Source organism: Pinus tabuliformis, chromosome X, assembly GCF_031772625.1.
Source record: "Pinus tabuliformis cultivar Carrire ecotype Pingquan chromosome X, CPIR1, whole genome shotgun sequence".
In the NCBI taxonomy this organism is placed as follows: Eukaryota; Viridiplantae; Streptophyta; class Pinopsida; order Pinales; family Pinaceae; genus Pinus; species Pinus tabuliformis.
In genome coordinates this window covers 1,270,452,862-1,270,474,793 of record NC_142308.1, presented here as the reverse complement: position 1 = coordinate 1,270,474,793, position 21,932 = coordinate 1,270,452,862, and the positions used below count along the sequence as shown (strand labels likewise).

At 33.2% G+C, this 21,932-nt stretch overlaps 1 protein-coding gene across 4 annotated transcripts in view; it reads left to right on the top strand.

Moving 5' to 3' along the window:
- Positions 1-21,932, top strand: part of LOC149144622 (uncharacterized) — a 215,735-nt gene that overhangs the window by 80,701 nt on the left and 113,102 nt on the right. For all 4 annotated transcript variants that reach the window (XM_089449486.1, XM_089449487.1, XM_089449488.1 and 1 more), the window contains exons 3-4: positions 21,068-21,189; positions 21,314-21,396. In XM_089449486.1, coding sequence (XP_089305612.1) covers positions 21,068-21,189; positions 21,314-21,396 — 205 coding nt within the window. The remainder of the gene's footprint in view (positions 1-21,067; positions 21,190-21,313; positions 21,397-21,932) is intronic.

Below are 21,932 nucleotides of genomic sequence, written 5' to 3'. Positions count from 1 at the left end.
CCCTTTGGGCTCACTAATACCTCAACCATGTTCATGTGCCTGATGAATGGAGTATTGCGTCCTTACTTGGACAAGTTCTTCATAGTGTTTGTTGATGACATATTAGTTTACTCAAAAATGAAGGAAGAACATGAGAAACATTTGGTTGCAGTGTTACAACTATTGAGAGAGCACAAGCTCTACTCAAAACTCAACAAGTGTGACTTTTTCCAATCATAGATACACTACCTAGGGCACGTTGTCTCTAAGGAAGGTGTATTAGTTGACCATGAAAAGATCAAAGCCATAAAGGAGTGCCGAGTCTAAAAAGCGTAGATGACGTTAGATTATTCATGTGGTTGGCTGGATACTGCAAGAGATTTATTCAAAATTTCTCCAAAATCGGTCATTCCATTCCATCCTTGTAGAAGAAAGGGAGAAGATTTGAGTGGATTGCACAATGTACAGAAAGCTTTGAGAAGTTAAAATAATTACTCACTAGTGCGCCAATGTTGATAATCACAGATCCTGACAAGCATTTCGTGGTATGCACAAATGCATCCAAAGAGGGACTCGGTGGAGTCTTAATGCAAGAAGGGAAAGTAGTGTCCTATGAATCTAGGAAGTTGAAGAAGCATGAGTAAAATTATGCGACACATGATTTAGAATTGGCTGCCATAGTTCATGTGCTAAAAATGTAGAGGCACTACCTCCTTGGTAGGAAATTCATGCTCATGTCAAACCATAGTGGACTAAACAATTTGTTTGGATAGCGAAAGTTGAATGCTAGACAAGCAACATGGTTGGCCATGCTCATCAAATTGGACTTTGAAATTAAGTACACCAAAGGTAAGGAAAACAAGGTCGTTGATTCCTTGAGCAGAAGAATCCAAGTCAATCATTTGGCAGTTGTAAGTCTGTATGCAATAGATCTAGAGTAAAGAATAAAAAATGTTGGACTATAGGATGAGAAATACTAGCAAATGAAAGAAAATTTGCAGCAAAGAGGTGAGTTTGAAGGATGTCACCTTGCAGAGGATGACTTAGTCAAGTTCGAAGGAAGAATTTATGTGCTTGACAGTAATGAAATAAGAAGGCTAATAATGAAGGAATTCCATGTTAAGCCTTACTTAGGCCACCCAGGTTATCAAAAGACCTTCACAACCATTAAAAAGTACTATCATTGGCCAAAATGAAGAAAGAAGTGGCATATTTTGTAGAAAGATGCATAGAATGCCAGCAAGTAAAGGCCGAATACAAACATATGACATGATTGTTGCAGCCTATCCCTATTTTGGAATGGGAGTGGGAGGTCATTTCCATGAATTTCATTACAATATTTCCCAAGACATCTAAGCAGCATGATGCAATAATGGTGGTGGTGGATAAACTTAGCAAGGTAGCTCATTTTGTGGCAATCAAATCCACCAATTCTTCTAGTGATATAGCACACATCTTCATAAAAGAGATTGTGAGACTACATGGTATTCCCAAAAATATTGTGTCAGATAGAGATGCTAGATTCACTTCCAGGTTTTGGAAGGAATTGTTTGCAGGAGTGGGAACAAAGTTGGCATTTAGTACGACATATCACCCACAAACAGATGGACAAATGAAGAGGATCAATCGAATCCTTGAGGACATGTTAAGGATGTATGTGATGCATCAACCCAAGAAGTGGGAAGAATACCTTCCATTTGTGGAATTTGCATACAATAGTGGATACTAAGAATCTCTAAAGATGAGCCCCTTTGAGGCATTGTATTGCAGGAGCTATAATACTCCTATTAGTTGGGTGATCCAATTAACATAGTTCATGTAGGACTTGGTATGTTTAAGGATATGGAACAACAAGTTCAGATCATAAGCCAGAATCTGAAGGTGGCACATGATAGACAAAAAATTTATGCAGATAAGCAGAGGGTGCACAAAGAGTTCCAGATTGTGGAACATGTCTACTTAAGAATTCAACCCAAGAAAATTTCCCTAACGATGGGGACATGTGCCAAGTTGGCACCACGGTATTGTGGACCACTTGAAATTCTTGAGAGGATTGGACTAGTAGCATATAGACTGGATTTACCCCCATCAATTAGAGTTCATGGTGTTTTCCATTTTCTTTGCTTAAAAGAGATGTATAGGATTCTACTTATGTGATTGATTGGTCTGTGCTATAGGTGGAATTAGAGGGAGAGTTCCAACTAGAGCCAATGCGAATTCTAGAACGAAGGAGTCTCATGCTCTGAAATCGAGCCATAAAGGAAGTCAAGGTGCAGTGGAAGCACTTTGGGCCAGAGGAGGCCACATGGGAATTCGATGATGCCATGAAATTTAATTATCCTTCCTTGTTTGACGATTAGAGCAGGTATATATAATTGTAAATACTGTATAGAGTTGTGTGTATAAAGCTCCATGAATCAATATGTGTCTTACTTTCATTTTGACATTATATATGTGCAAATGAACACCAAGGGAAACGTTCCATGAAGGGGGAGGGGACTGTGACAACCCCACCCAAGGTTCTCATATTAGCCACCTTTAAATACGATGTAAATATTATGCAATGTTTGAATCAAAGAAAAGGGGATTGAGTCTAAGGGACACAAATTCTAGAGTTTGGGTTGGAGAATTGCCGCTTGGGATGTGTGGTTTCTTGTGCCAAGGAGAAACATGGTTTGATAAGGAAGTCATTGATGGGTGGCTAGTGCAAGGAAATTAATAAACTGACTCCTGAAATTAAATGGGCTAAAGGAAAGTACTCAGGCCCATTCTTGCTTGAGAAATCACAACAAGTAAAGGGAACATCAATTTATGAAGGGCGACAAACAACAAAGACGCGATAATAAGAAAAAGGGACAAAAATGTTGACAAAAAAATCGGGAGAAGTAAAAGGAAAAATCAGACAGAGGAGGGTTCTCAGAATCCTGGAGGGGAGAAGCACTCGAAGAGGAGGGAGAGCACGAGTCGAACATCACACAGAAAGGAAAGCATAGACCTTTGTTTCATTTCGAGGAAAGGCATATTGAGGAGGGGAAAAAAGTGAACCTCTGCCAAAGCTTTCCACATGTAACGATGAAGAGAAGAGAAGAGAAGGGGATCAGTTCTCTATCCCTTGAGGCTGTGGGTTGAGTGCTAATCTCTGGAGCCCTGTAAAAGCTTGGGTCCCTGAAGGATGTGGGTTGAGATAGGATTCTTGGAACCTTGTAACAAATTAGGTCCCTAGATGCTGTGGGTTGAGACAAGAGGTCTTTGGAGCGATGTAACAGCTTGGGTCCCTGGAGGTTGTGGGTGGAATGTAATCTCTGGAGCCTTGTAACAGCTTGGGTCCTTGAGGCTGTGGGTGGAATGAAATATTTGGAGACCTGTAACAACTTTGGTTCCCTGGAGGCTGTGGGTTGCAATAGCTACTCTAGACCCTGTAACAACTTGGGAGGAGACCATCCTGAAGCCAAGACAAAGACAAGCTTAAACATAGTTCATGGTTACATCCCAGATTGGTATAGTGGTTACTAGACTCCTTAGTAGGGGTTGAAACATGGTATATGCACGAGGGGGTGAGGTTGGGCACCTCTGGACTCCCCATGTAGGCAAGAAGGAGGAAAAACCACTATGGGATTGAGGTAGGAGGTCCTTTGGAGTACCTGACTTAACTGGAAACTTGTGTGTGGTCCTAGAAGCAAGCATTCCCCCCTCATACTCTGGACTCTGGCTCAGTGGTGGCAGTTGCAAGTATTAGTGGTTGCAACTATCTATGGTCGGGTGGAGAGTCATAGTCCCATAATCAATTTCCCTACATTATAAAAGACAAGTGTTTGTGAATACTACTTACATTTAATGGCTTGTGTTGCATTGTCGTCTGTAATAGATATGAAAAATAGGGGTTGTAATTGTGTTGTTGTGTGTATACCTATGGTGCAATTGTGAAAGGATATTTCCATGGCTTGTATGCTGAATATATCTGGGTATATGTAGGTGTACATGTGTGCTTGTGCTTGCACTTGGAAGTAAATGTGTTTAATAACTTACGACCATAGAGTATAAGATGTTTACTATGCGAAAGGAACCCCATAACACTAATGCCTAAGATGTAGAGCTGAGGCAGACTCTTACTCTAAATAAGATGCTTAACTGTGTCAGAAATAACACAGTGGAGAAATGATTTATTTTGGGCCCAAACCATGAACAGTTAAAATAATTAGGTTATGAGACCATTTGCATTAATGTACTAAATATACGAAAAACCCTATGTTGGCCAGAGTCGGTCATTGTATACATTGAAGTTGTTGTGCCAGCAGGCAAGAAATATGTGAAAGATTAAGGGAGTGTTCCCAGGGCCGATCACTCCTAGTGGCCTCCTTCAATGGCCTTTAACCTTACATGTGCAACAACCTCCATTCCTGCCACAAGGATTTTTGAAATGAGGACTACAGGTCCCTGCTAATACCCAAATGCCCCGACAACCCATGGGAGGTGCCAAGAAACTTCTTACAAAGTTCATGAAGACTCTGGAATTGTTGGTGTGTAGCAGGAGAGGTGGGAGCCTCCCAGAATCTTGCGCTAAGCCTCTAGTAGATATTAGATGCAAGAACGCCTATGTCGCCATGCGAGGAATTCCCTACCCGAAGGCAGGGAAGGCCCACGGGATAGGAATCCCTCAATGTAGCTATCACCCAAGCTCGAAAGGGGTAACATTGTGGAACACTTTAATATGACTCTGATGGATTGGCGAGATCTTGAAGAATATATAGAGGCTGACCAGACCTTTGAGACCAAGCTGCATTCAAGAAGACCAGCTTGAGGAAGCCTGCGCAGTGGTAGATTCGGCTTCCCAGGAGAGCACAAAGATCACTGTCGAAGGCATTGTATGAGGCAGAGCCGAAGTCCCTTGACCGAGCCATTGTAGAATGGAAGGGAAAAACATTCACTGTGGCGTAAGGGAGAAAATCCCTGACCTTATATGAAGGATTGGATAGATTTATCCCCTTGCAGATCAAAACCTCAGGCGGGAAGGCTTCCAATTGGAGCAGTTGGATTTCCCTCTTACGCGATTGGTTAGAGAAAACCAACATGGACCTTCTGTTGGGCCCATGCAACCAGATGTATGACCCAAAGGACCATTCAAGTCCCTGATATTGGAGGTAGGGACTGACACCTCGGTGGTAACAAAAGTAGAGCGATATCGACCCCGACTAGTCGGAGGTCGGGTTGTGTGCTAACAAGAGGGGAGTGTGGTTGATACGTCGACCCTACTAGGTTGGAGGTCAGGGGTCAGGAGGAAGGCAAGCCCCAAACTCTTAGGATGGGTCGACCCTGACTCAGTCGAAGGTCAGGCGGTCGGGAAGTCAGGATGTGAGACGATGTTGTAAGTAGGGATACATATATGTCCCAACCATCCCGCTCACATGTTGGTTGGGAGAACCCATGGCAGACCGCTGTGCGGTAGCAGGATATAGGTAACCTCCATTCCCTATGCAAAAGAAAGGAAAGAAAGGACATATAAAAGTGAGTAAAAAAAGAAAAAAGAAACTAGGGGTTCAAGCTTCGTAATCTCGTTTCCATGATCGGACAATGGGGACCAGATTTGCTAGTGACGACTCCCTTACTCTAGGTAGGAAAAGGGGGTATGTTACAGGGATGTCGTTAGTCGACCTGCTTTGCTTGCTTATGCGCCTGAATATGCCTCAACCCCGACTTGCCCATAGGATCGAATAGCTCAGAGGTTCGATTTTCCTGTAGGCTCGACTTAGGTCCTCTTTCATTGTTTTGGCCTGTTCTATTCATTCAACACCGAAAACCAAATACATGGGAAAAATTTCAGAAAACAACCCCTTGGCACAAACTTTGAGGTTTTGCCACATCATCAACTTATGTCATGCTAACATCATTTGGGCCATGTGTCACCTAGATTTGGCCCATTAAGGTACCTAAAAATGTCTAATTTTCCTACCACGTGTCCTTCGTACTGCCACGTCATGCTGACATCATCTGCCACATTGCTACCAACACATCACCGTGAGCCAATCACACTCTGCCACTTATTTGCCTATATTGGGTCCCACATAGGTCGATGGTTGGGATTTTGTTCTTCTTCTAAATTTCGCTGCACAGTCCAACCTCTGACTCGTCCCGACTAGACCCACCTCCCAACTTGGATGACTACCGACTAATCCATGTGCTCGACTAGGAGCTGGTCCCACATAGGTTGGGGGTTGGGGGTCGGGGCTTTGTTCTCCTACTGAATTCTGCTATGCAGCCCAACCTCCGACTTTGTAAAATTTTTGCGCACCCGACCCTACTCCAAAAATGGCTAAGTCCAAAATTTCTTTAACAAAGAGATTTCACACAAAACACGAAGTCTATATGGAGCCTTGAGCCATGGAACCATGTCTGTTGAGCTTTTGATATGCAAAGTTTGACTGATAATATTTGTCGATCCAAGAGGCCATTTGCAAATTTCAATATACCATTAGAAAGCTCTCTTTGTGCACTATCCAACTATTTCATTTCCAAGATCTTCTGAACTAATATTTTGAGGTATAATATCCTCCAAAATATGGGACTCCCAACCATCATAGTCATAATATTATGGCTTCTCCAATAAGCCTGCTACTATGATGATTCTCTACAGGAGACTACAACAACCATGGGACTCCTCTTGAGCTTGACACACCATGCACATCCATGCTAATTTCACTGACACCAATGCCAACACACTTGCTGACAATTCCAACTATCCAACACATCTCCTAGCATGATTGTTGACATCAATGCCAAGGCACTTGCTGCCACTAGCCATCCAGGTAGTGCCAAATGTCCAACATAATTGTGGTTATTCTTCCCTAATTGGTTATTAGGACCATAATTGCGGCTATACTTATTGGGATGAGTGACTTTCTTGGGAATTCCTAGTTACCAGGTGTAGGTCTTAAAAGTGACGATTGTCATTGTATGATTCATTTAACTGTTTCCAATCCCACTTCTTCACCCATATGATTGAATAGTTCATAAAGCATAATAGTCGCTAACATTTTGCAAATGCGGTAGCAAGCTAATGCACTTGGCCATGGAGAAAACTTCGTTGTCAAGCACACGTGAGGCAAATGAGTCTTTGGATGTGTGACCTTATCGAGAAGTCTCAGTTATTGTGTGAAAGTCATGAAGGTGATGATTGACCTTTTGCGATTCATTTCTCATTTCAATCCCACTTCTTCTATGTGAACATCACTTGATGCAATGTGTTAAGTGGACTATTCAAACTCATTAAAAATTGACGATTGGTAAATGTTGCTCCTCAAAAATCGTCATAGTAGTTCCAATTATCAAGTGCAAGTCCTAGAGGTGATGACTAGAACTTTGTGATTCATTTCATTGGTTTCCTCCGCTTCCTCACCCTTGTGAGAATCACATGATGCAATGAGTGTTAAAATGAATGTTCAAGCTCATGAGTAATTGGTCATTAGTGAATGGAATTCATGAGAAATGGTCATAGTGGAATGAATTTGAATATGCAGTTAATCCAGAAAAATAGTATCATATAATGTTGGACGTTTGAAACCCCCCTCATTCTTAAGCTTAAGACCAATCATTATGAATTTAATAATAAGAGGAAACCATTAAAGAATCAAACTAGTATGCTTAAGGAAAATCTAGTTGGTACTTTGATAAATTCCATTATTGACCAAAATTTGACTATAGAAAAGGAGTTGGTTTGTATTAAGATAAGATACTCGATAAATTTCATGCCCTTTGGGATCACTTAGTACTATATAGAGTAATATCATATATAAGTGAAAATCAAGAACAATACCAATAGCATCAAAAGCCAAGTATTGGAGCAAGTTGATGTGGTATTCACTTGTTTGAAGATGATAAACATTATCTCTTTTGACGCCTTTGCTAATATAAACGTAAATGATAGGATTCTAGTATCATGTTATGCAAAGAGAATTATAATGAAAAGAGAGGTGTTGTTGTCCCTTCAAGAGATCTTAGACTGCTTTGAGCTAATGATGAGGAGGCCCATAGATATTATGATTCAAATGATCATGCTAGGGTGAATTTGATGAGCACAAAGCCTATTTGGAGCAATCAAGGGGTGAATTTGATGACATCAATGCCCTTACTAAGAATCCTACTACATACACATCACAAAGTTTGCTCAAACCTTCTATTTCCATTTTGGCTAAGTCAACCATTTTTAGGGCTACTTAATTCAACATTTCCTTTAAAACTATAAGAGTGTTAGCTCATATGTGTACCCTACTAAGTGTGAGCTAAGAAGATGTCTAGATTGTGGTTGTGCAGTTCTAAGCATCTAACTCAGAGTCATAAACATCTAATAAAGTAAATCATTGTATCATCCTTACCCAAAGAAAATTGAAAGAGGAAATGAGAACACGTGCAAGATGATTAGTCAAATTACCAATAACTTGATAAGTCAACTCCATGTTAGAACTAAGTTATAACCATTTAATAACTAATTGAAGATTAACATAACCTCTTAGTAAAATCATGTCATCTATCATTTTCTATAAAGGGGAGGTAGTCCTATTAAAAATATATTAAGAAATTGGAAATATCTAATTGAGAACAAGAACCTAGAGTTAGATAAGCTATCAGAATAGGATGTTCAAATATTCAAAACTAGCAAAGAATTTGGCCTCAACAACATGGCTTCTTCCTATTCATCCTTTCTTTTACAATCTTTTCTCTTCTTCACATTACCATTTTGGCTTTGTGGATTATTAATGATTATAAAAGACCTCAAATTAGAGACATGGGACGATAATGGAAACTCCCCACTCTAAATGTTATATTTATTGCCAAGTATTTCATTCTAATTGGGAAACTTTATGGCACTCAAAATTGTAGTATCAACTGCTCCTATCATTAAAATAAAATAAAATAAAATGAATAAAAAATCAAATCTAGCAAGTGAAATATCTTCACACAGTTTTTGTTTGCTATGTCTATGGTGTGTTATTTGAATTGACTAGATTCATTTCATTCTGCCCAATTAATTTTCTATTTGGAATGTCAGTTAATGGGAATTAGTTCTATAACTCACACAACAATTGTCATTTCTTGGTATGACATCTTCTTCTCAATGTTCCACATTTATCATGTTTACATGTGATATAAGAACCCATTGACAAGGAATTTGAATGCTTGAACAAGTTTCTTGTTCTTACTACAATCTTGATCATCTAGTTTTAGAATTCATCTATAAATGTTTGTTTACCTGAGAGCATACAAAGATATATCAATTGAATTTGAGCTTTAAAGGGCATTTTCCAAAAAATTGAAGCTATCCTCTTAGTTTTGTGTGGTAGAATTTTTACCTCTACATATGACTTGGTGCAATGCCTTTGAGAGGAAGTGTTTTAGGGATACAACATGTCATTCTTAATTTGTATAATTAATATAGTTAAAAATCATAGTTGTAAATCTTGTGAAGGGAGCCTTAAATGTTTGATTGAATTCATATATCTATAAAGATTTAAAGAATCTTGTAAGGTGAGAATATTGACTTCATAATTTGATTACATAATGATTAATAAACCTTATCCATGTTGATTTTATTGTAGCTTCGGTTGGTATTCAAAGAGGAAAATTGATTTTAATTCTAAATTAATCAAGTCATCTCCAAAAGAGGGAAAATCAATTTTTTGAAAATCAATTTTTTTTGCCTCCAAAAATTTCAAGTCGGCCAACCCTAAAGTCATACCAATTCGGGCTCATTCATTCACTATATATTACCATTTGTCATCTTCCTCTTGGAGCCAATTCAAATCATCTTCATCTTCTATTTGTTTATGTTCACACATGGGAAAGAGGAGTACCTTTTGAGGCAAAATGAAATACGAGTTTATGTTTGAGGTAGAATGAAGGACAATTTTATGTCTATTCTATGGTAGAATTTGAAGGACAAAATACTTTGTTTCTGTGGAAGGGCCAAAGCCCTAGAAGGAGGACTTATATCTTCAGATTGATGTAAAGGTTGGACCTAAACCTTGAGAGTTTGTTGTTCATGGAAGAAGGGTTGGTTAAGCCCTAGGAACTTCCAGGTTGTTCTCAGATTGTACTTTTGAATCGAACAATTTCTCCTAAGAAATGTTTCTAGGTTTTTCCCTAGTTAGGGTTTTCCTGGGGTAAAATTTGTATTTCTTGTGTTTGGTTGTATCTTCATAATCCTATTGCCGTTATCAATTTTTTGTTGAGATTATCTATGTATAATTGTTTAATGATGTATGTGGTAGAAGATGAATTAGTTAAGCAATCATGGAAATCAATTATCAAATTAGAAGATCATGAAAACATCAACATTGTATGAAATCAAGATTAAGAGCAACCATTGAAGAGATTTGAAGAAGCCAAGTTTTTCGAAATTGTCTCCTAGAGGGAGCTTTTGTTTCTTGTAATACAACAGAGATTCATCCTAACACTGTCCAAGAGCCTGGGTGGTTATTGTCTTGTTTACGACATGGGGACCAACATGGTTGATGTGTATGATATCCCTTGGTTGGATAGATTATGTAATTAAATGTGCATATTTGTATTTCTGGTTAAAGTATGTTGGTTTGAAAATAAACAATGTAAATTTTGAAATGGGAGTTGTAAACTCAAAATGAGAACTCTAGCAAAAATAAACCCCAAAAAACATGAAAAAACAACTCGAAAATGAAAAGTGTTGATGCTGGGGTTTTTTTTTTTTTTTTTTTAATAAATGTTCAACATGTGTTGATGTTGAAATAATTTTTTTTTTTTTTTGGTCAGGATAAATTTTCAACATTTTGAAATAATGGCGTAAAAGGTTTTATCATGACTCCGAAAAAACTTAAAATTTCAAAAGAAAAATGAAAACAAAAGCTTACAAATAAAAGAAAAAATTAAAACAATTAAAAAAAACATAATAAAAAAACCTAAAGTTTAAAAAATAATAAAAAGTAAATAAAATATATATTAGAAAAAAAAAAACAAACAAAAAAAACATTAATTAAAAATTTGACAAAAAAAATCATAATCATATATATATATATATATATATATAACCCAAAAAAATATCAAACATTAAATTGTAAAAAAAAAAACAAAATTAACCTATAAAAGATAAAAAAATAAAAGGTAAAGAAAACAAAAATGTAAAGAAATAAATAATAATATAAAAACGTTTTCAAAAAACATGATTAAGGAAAAAAAATCAATGAAAGAAACAAGAAAAAATAAAAAACAAATAAAAAATATTTTATTAGACATCTAAAAAACATACTACTAATTAGTCAATTTAATACATTTAAAAAAACCCTGCTAATTAGACAATTTAATACATTAAAAAAAGAAAGTTAAATTTTTTTTAATAAAATAAAAATTTCAACAAAAAGGAAAAAACATAACAAAAAAAAATTCAAAATCATAAACAACTAAAGTAAAAACATTTAAAAAATAGTAACTATAGAAAATATTTAATGAAATAAGAAAAAAATAAAAAAGTAAAAACATTAAAAAAAATTAAAATTAAAATTTTAAGATAAAAAAATAAAACAACAAACAAAAAAACATTAAAAAAAAAATATAAAACAAATCAAATTAAAAAATACTAAAATGTTTAAAATACATGAAAAATTATTGGAAAAAATAAAAATAAAATATTTAAAAAATTAAAAATTAAAAATAAACAAATAAATAAAATTCGGCCCCACCCTAGTGCCCCAATCGTCCCAGGGGGTGAGGCTCGATTCTCAAAATCGACCCTCACCCCCTGGGCCATTGGATTGCAGGGGTTAGGAGTGGAGGGGCCTCCATGCAACCCCTTCCACCCGCACCCCTACGACCCAGTCGACTGAGGAGGTGAGGGCTGATTTCGAGAATCAGCCCTTACCCCTTGGGCTCGTTGGGATGCAGGTATGAGGCCAAATTATATATATATATATATATATATATATATATATATATAATTTTTTCGATTTGAAATTTTTTAATGTTTCTTTACTTTTACTTTTAATGTTTTTAATTATTATTATTATTTTTTAAATTTAGATGACTCTTTTTTTTCAATAACCTCCGTATTTTGGTAATTTTTTATTTTATTTTTTTGTCTTATTTTATTTTAATATTTCCTTGTATATATATTTTAATATATTTATTTAAATTTGTATCATTTATAATTATTATTATTATTATTATTTTTACATTTTTTTTATTATCTTATATTTGTTTTTTTCCATGTTTTTAAATTTTGTTATGTTTTATTATATATTTTTATTCACTTATTATTATTTTTTAAAAATGTGTGTTTTGTTTCTTTTGTTTTATTTGTTTTTGTTTTTGTTTTTGTTGTGTTTTGTTTTGTTTTTTTTTTGTTTTCTCTGTGTGTGGAATTTTTAATGTTTTTAATTTTTTTGTCCGTGAATTAGACAACTTGAAAAATGGTTAAATAAATAAAGGGGTTGATGCCCCATCAACACTTTTCAAAATCATCATGAAAATCATTAACATTTTAAAGAAAATGTTCATATTTGATACATAAGAAAATTTAACGTTTCAAAATTATGTAAAAAAATGTGTATCTGAATTAACACTTTTCAAAATCATTTGATTTGCTATCTCAAAAAAACGGGTAATTGTATTAGTTCCCATTTCAAAATTTACATTATTAATATTGGAAGTTCTACTTGTCAATAATTTATTACTGATAATCATTGATTATAAGTTTGTAATTATGATATTTTATTTTTTTATAATAAAGAAAATATGGAAAATTAATTGTTGAGAACAATTGGTTGAAAGAAATAATACTGCAAATTAATGTGGAATATTTATTAACCATCAATAAGTCCTAAGCATACAATCTGGATGATTATATTTAATTAATGAATTATGATATTGGCCTATTAATTGTTTCCTAGAAGATAGGGAGTTGTCCTCAAGAGTGGGAAACATGACCTCATTAATGAGTAGGTAACTACTTCCCACATGTAAATGAGGTGGAGACAGTAACGACCAAAAGAGTGGTAAATGGGATGGATAATATCTTCCGTTTTTACTTGTTTTTGTCTCATTATGAGCGCAGAAAACACTGAAGAGAAGAAAGAACATAGTTACCGATCAAACGAGAAAATGACCTAGTACTCGTTTTTTTGAGGTAGCAAAAGATCACTCTATTTTGAAAAATGGTGATTCTCGAATACACTTTTTTTTTGGAACATATTTTTGCCACTTTAATTTTTTATTTTATTTTATTTTATTTTTTTTATGTATCAAGTGTCAATAATTTTTTTAATGTTAGTGATTTTCATGCTGATTTTGAAAAGTATTGATGCGAAATCAACACATTTTTTTAGAGGGTTTATTTTTGACACTTTTTTTTTATATATATATATATATCAAGTGTGAACATTTTTTTTTGTTAATGATTTTCATCTTGATTTTGAAAAGCGCTTATGAGCATCAACCCTTTTTGTTTAAAGAGCTTAGTTTTTACACTTTAAATTTTCTAATCAATTAAGTGTGGATATTTTTTTTTAAATGTTGGTGAATTTCTTGTTAGTAATAAAACATAAAAATAAAAATAAAAAATATGACAAAAAAATCAAATACAATATATATATATATATATATATATATATAAAACAAAAAACCTATAAAAATGTAAAAAAAAACATAAAATAAAACATAAAACATGACAAAAATAAAAATAATAAGAATATGTTAGTAATAAAACATAAAAATATATAAAACAAATAAAAAAAATAACAAAAATAAAAATCATAAAAGTAAAAAAACATGAAAAAAATTAAAAAACATAAAACATGTTAGTAATAAAAATTAAAAAACATGACAAAAAAAATCAAATACAAAAAAATATATAAAAAAGGAAAAAAAAAAAAAACAAAAAGACCTATAAAAATGTAAAAAAAAACCAAAATTAACTCGTAAAAATAAAACAATTGAATAAAAAATCAATGAAAAATAAATAAATAAAAAAATAAAAAAACTGATTTTTTTTTTTTCAAAAAAAAATATAATTTAAAGAAAAACAAATTGATACACAATATATCTATATATATGTGTGTTAAAAAAAATAAAATTATAAAAAATAAAATAATTTAAATAAACAAAATTAAAAAATAAAAAATTTAAAAATTAGTTTTTAAAATTAAAATTATAAAAATAAAGAAATAACATAAAAAAAATAAAAATATTAAATTAAAAAAATTAAAAAACATAATTAAAAAAAATATTAATAAAAAATTCGAAACAATTAAAAAATAAACACAATTAAAAAAATTAAAAATAAAACAATTTAAAAAAAAACAATTATTTTTTTTAAAACAATATAAAATAATAATAATTGAACAAAATAAATAAAAAACAATTAAAAAAATAAAAATAAAATAAAAAAAAAATATATAAAAAAACAATTAAAGAAAACAAATTTAATAAAACAACAATTAAAAACAAAAATATAAAATAAAAATAATTAAAGACAAAAAAACAAATTAAAATAAAAAATAAAAAAACACAATTTAAATATACCCCGCCCCTCGCGCTCCCTCACCCCTCTCTCGACCCATCCTCTCACCCCTCTGTCATCCTCGTCCCCTTCGACCCCTTCGCACACTCCTTGGTTTGCCCACTCTCGCCCCTCCCTCTCCCTCCCGCCTCCCCTTCCTCCCCTCCCTCTCCTCCCCTCTCCCCTCTCCACCCAGGCCCCTAGCCAGCGGCCAGGAAGCCGCATGCCAATTTCTGGAATCGACCTCTCGGCCGTTGGCTAGGGGCCAGGGTGGGGAGGGGACAGGGGTATGCCGAGGTAACGGGGGAGATGGGGGGAGTGAGCTGGAGGATCGAGGGTCGGGAGGAGGGTAGGGCGAGGGTCGGGAGGAGGGTAGGGCGAGGGTCGGGTGGAGGAGAGAAAGGAAGGGCTGAGGGTGGAGAGGGGTTGGGTATTTTTTAATTGCTTATATATATATATATTTTAAAATTAAATATTTTTTCTTTTTTCTTTTAATTTATTTTTTTAATTATTTTAATTTTTCATTTTTACAAGTTAATTTTGATATATATATATATATATGAAATTTAATTTATTTATTTTTTGTCATGAATCGCCCCTTTGCTGCCTCTGGCGAGTTGGGCCTCGTGTTCGTGGGGGAATTTTTTTTTTTTTTAATGTTATATATATATATATATATATATTTATTTATTGTTTGTTTGTTTGTTTGTTTTTTTTTTTTTTACATTTTTTTTTTTACTATATATTTTTTATATTTGATTTTTTTGTCATGATTTTTTATGTTTTGTTACTTTTATTTTTTAATTTCTTTTTTCAATATTTGAATTTTTGTTTTCTTATATATATATATATATATATATTTATTTTAGGGTATGTGTCGATGTTTGTCTAGCAACCCGATTCCATTATGTGCAATTTGATAGTTGATTTAAAAAAAAAATTCGCAATGTATCAAGTTGTCTTAAGCTAAGATTTCAAAATCGCTATACATTTAGCATTTAAAAAAAAAATATTCTTGGTATAATAACTCTTTCATTCAGGTGTTCATTTTTATTTTTTTTTTAGTCATAAATTTTTCCATAATGTCATGCTTGAAATATTTTGAAAATTTAAGATTTTTTTGTAGTCATAATCTTTGGTTTTAATTCCATGGTTGAAAAATTGACAAGATTTTAATGTTTTTTTAAGTCGTGATATTTTATCTTTAATGTTATGGTTGAAAACAATTATAAATATTTTTCCTTAGCACCATGCTTGAAAATTGTTGGAATTTTAAGGTTTTTCAAAGAAGTGATATTTTAAATTTAATGTCATGCTTAAAAATCGTTGGAATTTTAAGGGTTTTCAAAGACGTGATATTTTATCGTTAATGTCATGCTTGAAAATCATTGGAAATTTAAAGTTTTTCAGAGTCATGATATTTTGTTTTTAACGTCACTATTAAAAAAATGTTGAAAATGCACCCGGGAAAAAAAAAAAAAAGAAGAAGAAGAAGAAAAAGAAAAAGAAAAAAAAGAAAGTTATTCCGGCATCAATACTTATCGATTTCAAGGTGTTTTTTGCACCAAAGAAAATGGCTTTTATTGTTGTTCATTGTTATTTTTAAAAATTATTGAAGATTTACTCTTAAAAAAATGTTATTTTGGCATCAACACTTTTCGATTTCAAGGTGTTTTTTGCACCAAACAAAATAGCTTTCATTGTTTCTTACTGTTATTTTAAAAAAATATTGAAAATTTTCTCTGAAAAAAACAAACGTTATTCGGACATCAACACTTTTCGATTTCAAGGTGTTTTTTCATGTTTTTTTGGGATTTTTGGGTTCGAGTACCCATTTTGAGATAATAGTTCCCATTTGATCGGTAACTATGTTAAAGAAATAAAAGACAGAAGGAATAGAATTTGCAGGCCTGGTTTGCTCGGTGGGAGGAGCTAAGTACTTGACCATTAATTTTCCAGAAAACTAAAATTATTTCATGTCGGTATCTCTAACGCCAAATTTCACTTGTTTATCAAGCGAAATGAACTATTTATGTGTTATGTCTAGTTTTTATGAAAAAAAAGAAAATTGTTATTTTGTTATATTTGAATTATTATGTTTCTTTTATTCATTTTGCATAATGCTTAGTAAACACGATTTGATAGAAGAAAGAGACATAAATTATTTAATGTTTCAAATATGTATAGGATAGAATAAAAGAACGCACTTAGTACTATGGAGCAACAATTTATAAATATGAATTCTATTCATAGTGAAAACTGGAAATAGAGTTTACTAAATAGAAAAGAAATTAGGAAAAGCATTAAGAAATTAGGATACACACATACACGAAGAAAAGATATAGTTATTGAAAATACTCTTCTCTAAAAGAGAAGAAACATAAAATAAAAGCTCTTAGAAACTTTAGCAGAACTAGAAATTACAGTTCATTATTTTATATAAAACGACTATACAGAGAAGTACATGTATGGATATGTATAAATTATTGTAATATTTACTAAAATAAAAATAAACGAAGTCATTTGATTGGCAATACCAATATAAAAAGTCTGAATATAGGAAAAGGTATTGCCTCCTCAAAAGAGAATACATTGAACAAAAACAAATAGAACTTGAGAATTCTGGTTACTCTGAAAAAATTAATATAGAACAAAGCATATAGCCTAGTGAAAATAATTCAGTTTCGAAGGAACTATATGCCATGTAAGGCATTAAATAAAATACTTTAAACACATTTCTAGAACTAAGCAATTCTTAATTTGGTTTCCAAGTAGAGAAAATTTCGTCCATGCATGAGAAGAGGCAAAGAGTTGGCCCCAACCTGGTAAACATAATAAATAAGTTGAAAATATAACCTCTTCCAACTTGAATATACTTATAAGAATATGCTATAATTGATCTGATAATTGTATTTGTAAAGCAAACACCAAATAGAATGAGTGACCATTGTTAAGAATCTCACAGGGAAACAAAAAGTATAGATATTGAGAGAATAAGAGTAGGTGGAGTAAGAGTAAAATGCATGAGATTAATATTTAAAGCTTTAGGCATTCCCCTGCATGTATAGTGGAAATAAAAAAAATAGCCATTGTACTTAAAAATGTGCACGAGTTTTCTTTTAATAGAGTAAGACAATTAAAGCTAATCCAATGAAGCAATGAAATGAATAATTGTATGCACCGGTATAGAATTACATGTGAATGGAAAATGAACTTAATAGTTCATTATGAAGGAAGTAAATGTTAATTTCAATGTCAAACCTAACTACCATTAAACCCTTGTAGATAGTTACAGTCTCATATGAGAAACAAATCTTGTCGTTAAAACCCAATGCTAGAGAAATTCCGGCTACAAATTAAAGTGTGGCACGCAAAAGAACAATATTCACAACTATAGAAGAACATTGTTACATTTGATGCTTAGGGTTTGAAAGAAAACCTGAAATTATAACAAATTCAATAGTGTCATTCTATAAATCAAGCGTTAGACAAAAACCCAGCTAGGGTATAAAGAAATATTTATAGTAATGAACAAAAGTATTAAAATAATATTGTCAAAATTCTTTAGGGAACAACATAAATACTATCAATTGGACGCGGAAATGGCTACTTACAACCAATTGATTCCATATATAAAGTTGTGTAAAAAAGAATAGCATAAGATGATAAAGGGTGTAAACCCTAGCATAGTGACTATAAAATAAAGCAAACTCGAAAAATAATTGGGTTATAGTTGAACCCAAGACCTTGAAATCAATAGGTTTTCCTTATATAGTATTACCTGATAATTGTCCCAAATGGGTTAAAGACAAATTAAATAAATACCAAAAGGAACATAACATTAAGGGTTTGAAACCCTTTTCCAACTATAACATCAGTAAACAATCCACCATCAATAAATTGTCAAACGCCTTTACGTCGACCTTATTAAAAAGAAAACCCCGTGATTGAATCCTTTCAACTGTTGGAATTAAATGATGAGTGAAAGCTGACCTTGGTTATTTTCATATAGAGTTTAAGGAGCATCATAACCTTGTAACCAAACATTATTTGAGCTAGAGAAAATTATTACCTATAACAAAACCCTTCAGAATGGTTTTGTGGGGAAATTCAACAAAATATTTTTGATAGAGAGGAAAACCTCTACTATCTTGCAAACACAAATAGAGAAAAATGTTAAAAATTATCCTAGTGGCACATATATATCAGTTGTAGACAAAATAATATAAGTGACAGAGAATTGCGTAGAATGTTACGATTCCATTTACCATGACTGATGTCCACTGCAAAGCTGGAAAGAGCCATTCCACTCGACAGGCGAGAGACTAACACCACCTATAAATTCAAACTCTCATATAAGTGTTTTGAGCAAGAATGCCAACGAGAAACTAACCATGAAATCCTAGTTGCGGAGTAATGGAAGCGGTGGAAGAAAACAAGGGTAATGACTGAATATTGGTAAACACGTAGTAGTCATTAAACTTTGAGAAACCCTAAATCTATCACTGCCATAGATTATGCGAGATTTAATCTCAAACGTCAATTTGGTACAATAGGAGATGGATTGAGATATTTCTCAAATGATTAAGTACAACTGTAGGGATATATAGATCAAGATTGAGAAGAGAGTGTTGAATACAAGAAGAGCACATTGGGATGATGATTCAGTTTGGATTCTTCTTGGGCAAGAAGCATACATTTTTCACACTCAACACTGCAAAGACCAGGTATATTGCAACTAGTTTGGTAAGTTGTGAAGCAATGCGGCTTCGGAAGCTACTCATAGGATTGTTTAATCAAGTGTAGGAGATGACTGTGATGACAGGTTGAAACACATCGAGATCATGGTACCATGAAATCTGGAACATGGTACAGAAGGGAGCAATGAGGCTCCTACACATTTCTATAGATGAGAAAGTTGTTGACATTCAGGATGTAGTTTGTATACTTTAGGGACAAGCTTGGAGTGGTTGAGAATGCTTCCCTTGGTTAAAGGGAGTGCTGATGTTGTAGCATCAAGGGGTGAACACTCTCCCTAGGGAAAGATATTGACAAGTCAAAGGTATTTACTAGGGGGCATATAATGTGGCTAGGGAGAATGACCCAATGAGAATCAAGGCCTGGAGTGCTCCCTCGGTTAGGGGTTACCTAACCATATTGCTAATGGTTATTTGGCTAGTGGGTAGAGTGAGTTCCTTATAGCATCGGGCAATGGTTTTTTCCATTCAATAGCATGTGATGACATGTGGGAATGGTAAATAGGCCCAGGGTTTCATCATAGGTCACAGTTGTCAACTAGGTTCCAAGTGACAACTTGCATAATTAGTGACCCAAGACTAGTCTTGAACCTAAAAGGCCAAAAATCTATTTGGCTAGTGGGATCCCAAAAGACCTTTGGCCAGTGGGTGATTGAACCCATTTGCAAATGGGATATGTCTAGTGGGTGACTAGATTCCTTTGCATGATGCTAATGCAGGATGCTTTCCACATGGTTCTTAAATAGAACATGAGGTTGATGGATTCATCAACATAGCTAGCTCATTTAACCTTTTCTTGGGAGGGAGAAATTGTTTCAATAAAATGTACGTCTTAAGAAATCAAAGTGAATACATCCTTAGCTAAGGAGTGTTGATATTATTGTAGCTTTAGTTGGTATTGAAAGAGGAAACTTGAATTTAATTATAAATTACTCAAGTCAACTTCAAAAGAGGGAAAATTAAATTTTGGAAAATCAATTTTTTTTTGCCCCCAAAATGTTCAAGGCAGGTAGCCCTAAAGTCACACCAATTCAGGCTCATTCATTCACTATATATTACCATTCATTCATCATAATCTTCATCTTCTATTTGTTTTTGTTCACATGTGGGAAGGAGGAGTAATTACAAGGAAAAATGAAGGATGAATTTATGTCTGAGGAAGAATGAAGGACGATTTTATGTCTAACACGGAATGAAGGACGAGTTGATTTCTGTTCTGTAGTAGAATTTGAAAGATGAAATACTTTGTTTCTGTGGAAGGGCCAAAGCACCAGAAAGAGGACTTTATCTTCAGATTGATGTAAAGGTTATACCTAAACCTTGAGAGTTTGTTGTTCATATAAGAAGGGTTGGTTAAACCATAGGAACTTCCAGGTTGTTCTTAGATTGTAGTTATGAATTGAGCAATTTCTCCTAAGAAAAGTTTGTTGGGTTTTTCCCTAGTTAGGGTTTTCTTAGGGTAAAATTTGTGTTTCTTGTGTTTGGCTATCTTTTCATAATCCTACTATCATTATTGTTTTCCTGTAAAAAAAATTCTATGTATAATTGTTTAATGATATATGTGGCACAAGATGAATTAGTTAAAAAATCATGAAAAAATAATTGTTAGATTAAAAGATCATGAAAAAACTAATAATCCATTCTTCTCTTAACTCAATTCAAGAATAAAACTTGTTTTTAGAATTAAAAAAAAAAAAATCATAGCTAAAAATTGATTATTGTCTATTTATAAATATGTGAATTCATTATAGATCTTTGTTTTTAATAAGCATCTAATATTAGTTATTATGACATACGATTGTCTTGTTATGACTAACAGGCAATGCATTCAATTAGCGAAGCACTGGGGTATTAAAACTATTAACATTGTTCGACGAGACGAGTTAAAGGATGAACTATTTGCCATTGGCGCTGATGAAGTTATAAATTCAGAAAAAGAAGGTAAGTAAATAATAGAATTTAAATTAAGTGTCAATATGATTAAAAATAGTAGAATTATATTCATATTTTGTTTCAATATCTTTTTACATAACAAAACATATCTAATGATATTTTTATTTTGTAGACATTACAATGCGGGTCAAGGAAATTACAAATGGTGAAGGTGCTTATGCAGGCATCGATGCAGTTGGAGGCATGCTATTCAAGGTTAATATAAAATTACCCTATCAAATTTTCATTTCCAATGCTTGGAGAATCTATTCAATGTGATAGTTTTATGTTTAAATATATCATAAATAATATTTATTGGATAATTTGATAAAGAGAGGAAAATAACTATAAGAATCAAATATAATAGATAATAGGTTCTATAGCAATGATTTTGTGAGCCCATAGAATATAAGTTTTCTCTTTCAAAGGTTTGCAAGGCCTAAATAACCTATAGATTATTATCTGCAAACCAAAAAGGTATTAACAATGATGCATAATTAGTTCACATAAAATGCCCTTGGTAGACTTGAATGGCATAAGTTGTTATAACTATTGAGTAATCAAACTTTCAAAGACTAAAGATTGCACATTTTATAACCATTGTGTAATTAATTTATATTTTTTTTGGTAAATAAAAAAATAACAGCATAAATTTTGAAACGGGAGCTGATACGATTATCCGTTTTTTTGACATAGAAAAAAAAATCATTCGATTTTGAAAAGTGTTGATTTAGAATACACCTTTTTTTATT